At 42.3% G+C, this 1663-nt stretch overlaps 1 protein-coding gene across 1 annotated transcript in view; it reads right to left on the bottom strand.

Moving 5' to 3' along the window:
• Nucleotides 1–694: 694 nt before the first annotated feature.
• Nucleotides 695–1663, bottom strand: part of LOC120033558 (claudin-11-like) — a 4566-nt gene continuing 3597 nt past the window's right edge. Inside the window, exon 3 of the mRNA XM_038979955.1 lies at nt 695–1220. Coding sequence (XP_038835883.1) covers nt 955–1220 — 266 coding nt within the window. The 3' untranslated portion in view covers nt 695–954. The remainder of the gene's footprint in view (nt 1221–1663) is intronic.

The raw sequence follows: 1663 nt of genomic DNA on the forward strand, positions 1-1663 counted from the left end.
ACCCTAGTCTTCATTGTAAAATAAAGAACCCTAACCCTAGCCTTCATTGTAAAATAAAGAACCCTAACCCTAGCCTTCATTGTAAAATAAAGAACCCTGACCCTAGCCTTCATTGTAGAATAAAGAACCCTAACCCTAGCCTTCATTGTAAAATATAGAACCCTAACCCTAGTCTTCATTGTAAAATAAAGAACCCTAACCCTAGCCTTCATTGTAAAATAAAGAACCCTAACCCTAGCCTTCATTGTAAAATAAAGAACCCTAACCCTAGCCTTCATTGTAAAATAAAGAACCCTAACCCTAGTCTTCATTGTAAAATAAAGAACCCTAACCCTAGCCTTCATTGTAAAATAAAGAACCCTAACCCTAGCCTTCATTGTAAAATAAAGAACCCTAACCATAGCCTTCATTGTAAAATAAAGAACCCTGACCCTAGTCTTCATTGTAAAATAAAGAACCCTAACCCTAGTCTTCATTGTAAAATAAAGAACCCTAACCCTAGCCTTCATTGTAAAATAAAGAACCCTAACCCTAGCCTTCATTGTAAAATAAAGAACCCTAACCCTAGCCTTCATTGTAAAATAAAGAACCCTAACCCTAGCCTTTATTGTAAAATAAAGAACCCTAACCCTAGTCTTCATTGTAAAATAAAGAACCCTAACCCTAGCCTTTATTGTAAAATAAAGAACCCTAACCCTAGCCTTCATTGTAAAATAAAGAACCCTAACCCTAGCCTTTATTGTAAAATAAAGAACCCTAATCCTAACCCTAGCCTTCATTGTAGAACAAAGAAATGAAAATAAGTCCTTCATCAGAGCAGGGTTGTCCTGTCAGGACCCCTTGGTTTCTCTTCAGGCACCAGGTTAGATGCCGCTCTGAGTTACTCAACACTGTTGTGTGTCTGTGTGTGTGTGCATGTGTATGTGTGTGTGCATGCATGTACTTCATGTGTGTCTAAACATGGGCACTCTTGGAGTGGTTAGTGGAGGGTGGAACAGGGTTGCCAGGCCCCTGTCCTTTGGAGTAGTAGAACCTGTTGTTGTCATGGTGATTGTAGGGTTGGGACGGTTCAGTAGAACAGCAGGTGATCATGGCCCCTCCCAGGAGACAGAAGGCCGTGCCCACCCAGCCAGCGTACAGGCTGAACCCAAACGACATGAGTCCCTGGTCCTGGTGGGCTCCGATAGGAAACCATACTGTGGACACCCCCCCACACAGAGCTATACAGGAAGGGGAGATTTAGAACGGACACATTTAATACACATAGAAGGTTCTACTTTCTCCGTCTACACCTGTTGTATTCGGCGCATGTGACAAATGAAATTAGATTTTGATTTGATTATAAACACACGCATGTATACTGAACAAAAATATAAACGCAACATGCAACGATTTTACTCAGTTACAGTTCATATAAGGAAATCAGTCAATTGAAATAAATTAATTAGGCCTTAATCTATGGATTTCACATGACTGGGCAGGGGTGCAGCCATGGGTGGGCCTGGGAGAGCATAGGCCCGCCCACTTGGGAGCCAGGGGCAGCCAATCAAAATGAGTTTTTCCCCACAAAAAGGCTATATTACAAGCAGAAATGCTCTTCGGTTTCATCAGCTGTCCGGGAGGCGGGTCTCAGACCATCCCGCAGGTGAAGAAGCCCGATGTG

This window comes from Salvelinus namaycush, chromosome 40 (genome assembly GCF_016432855.1).
Source record: "Salvelinus namaycush isolate Seneca chromosome 40, SaNama_1.0, whole genome shotgun sequence".
NCBI lineage: Eukaryota > Metazoa > Chordata > Actinopteri > Salmoniformes > Salmonidae > Salvelinus > Salvelinus namaycush.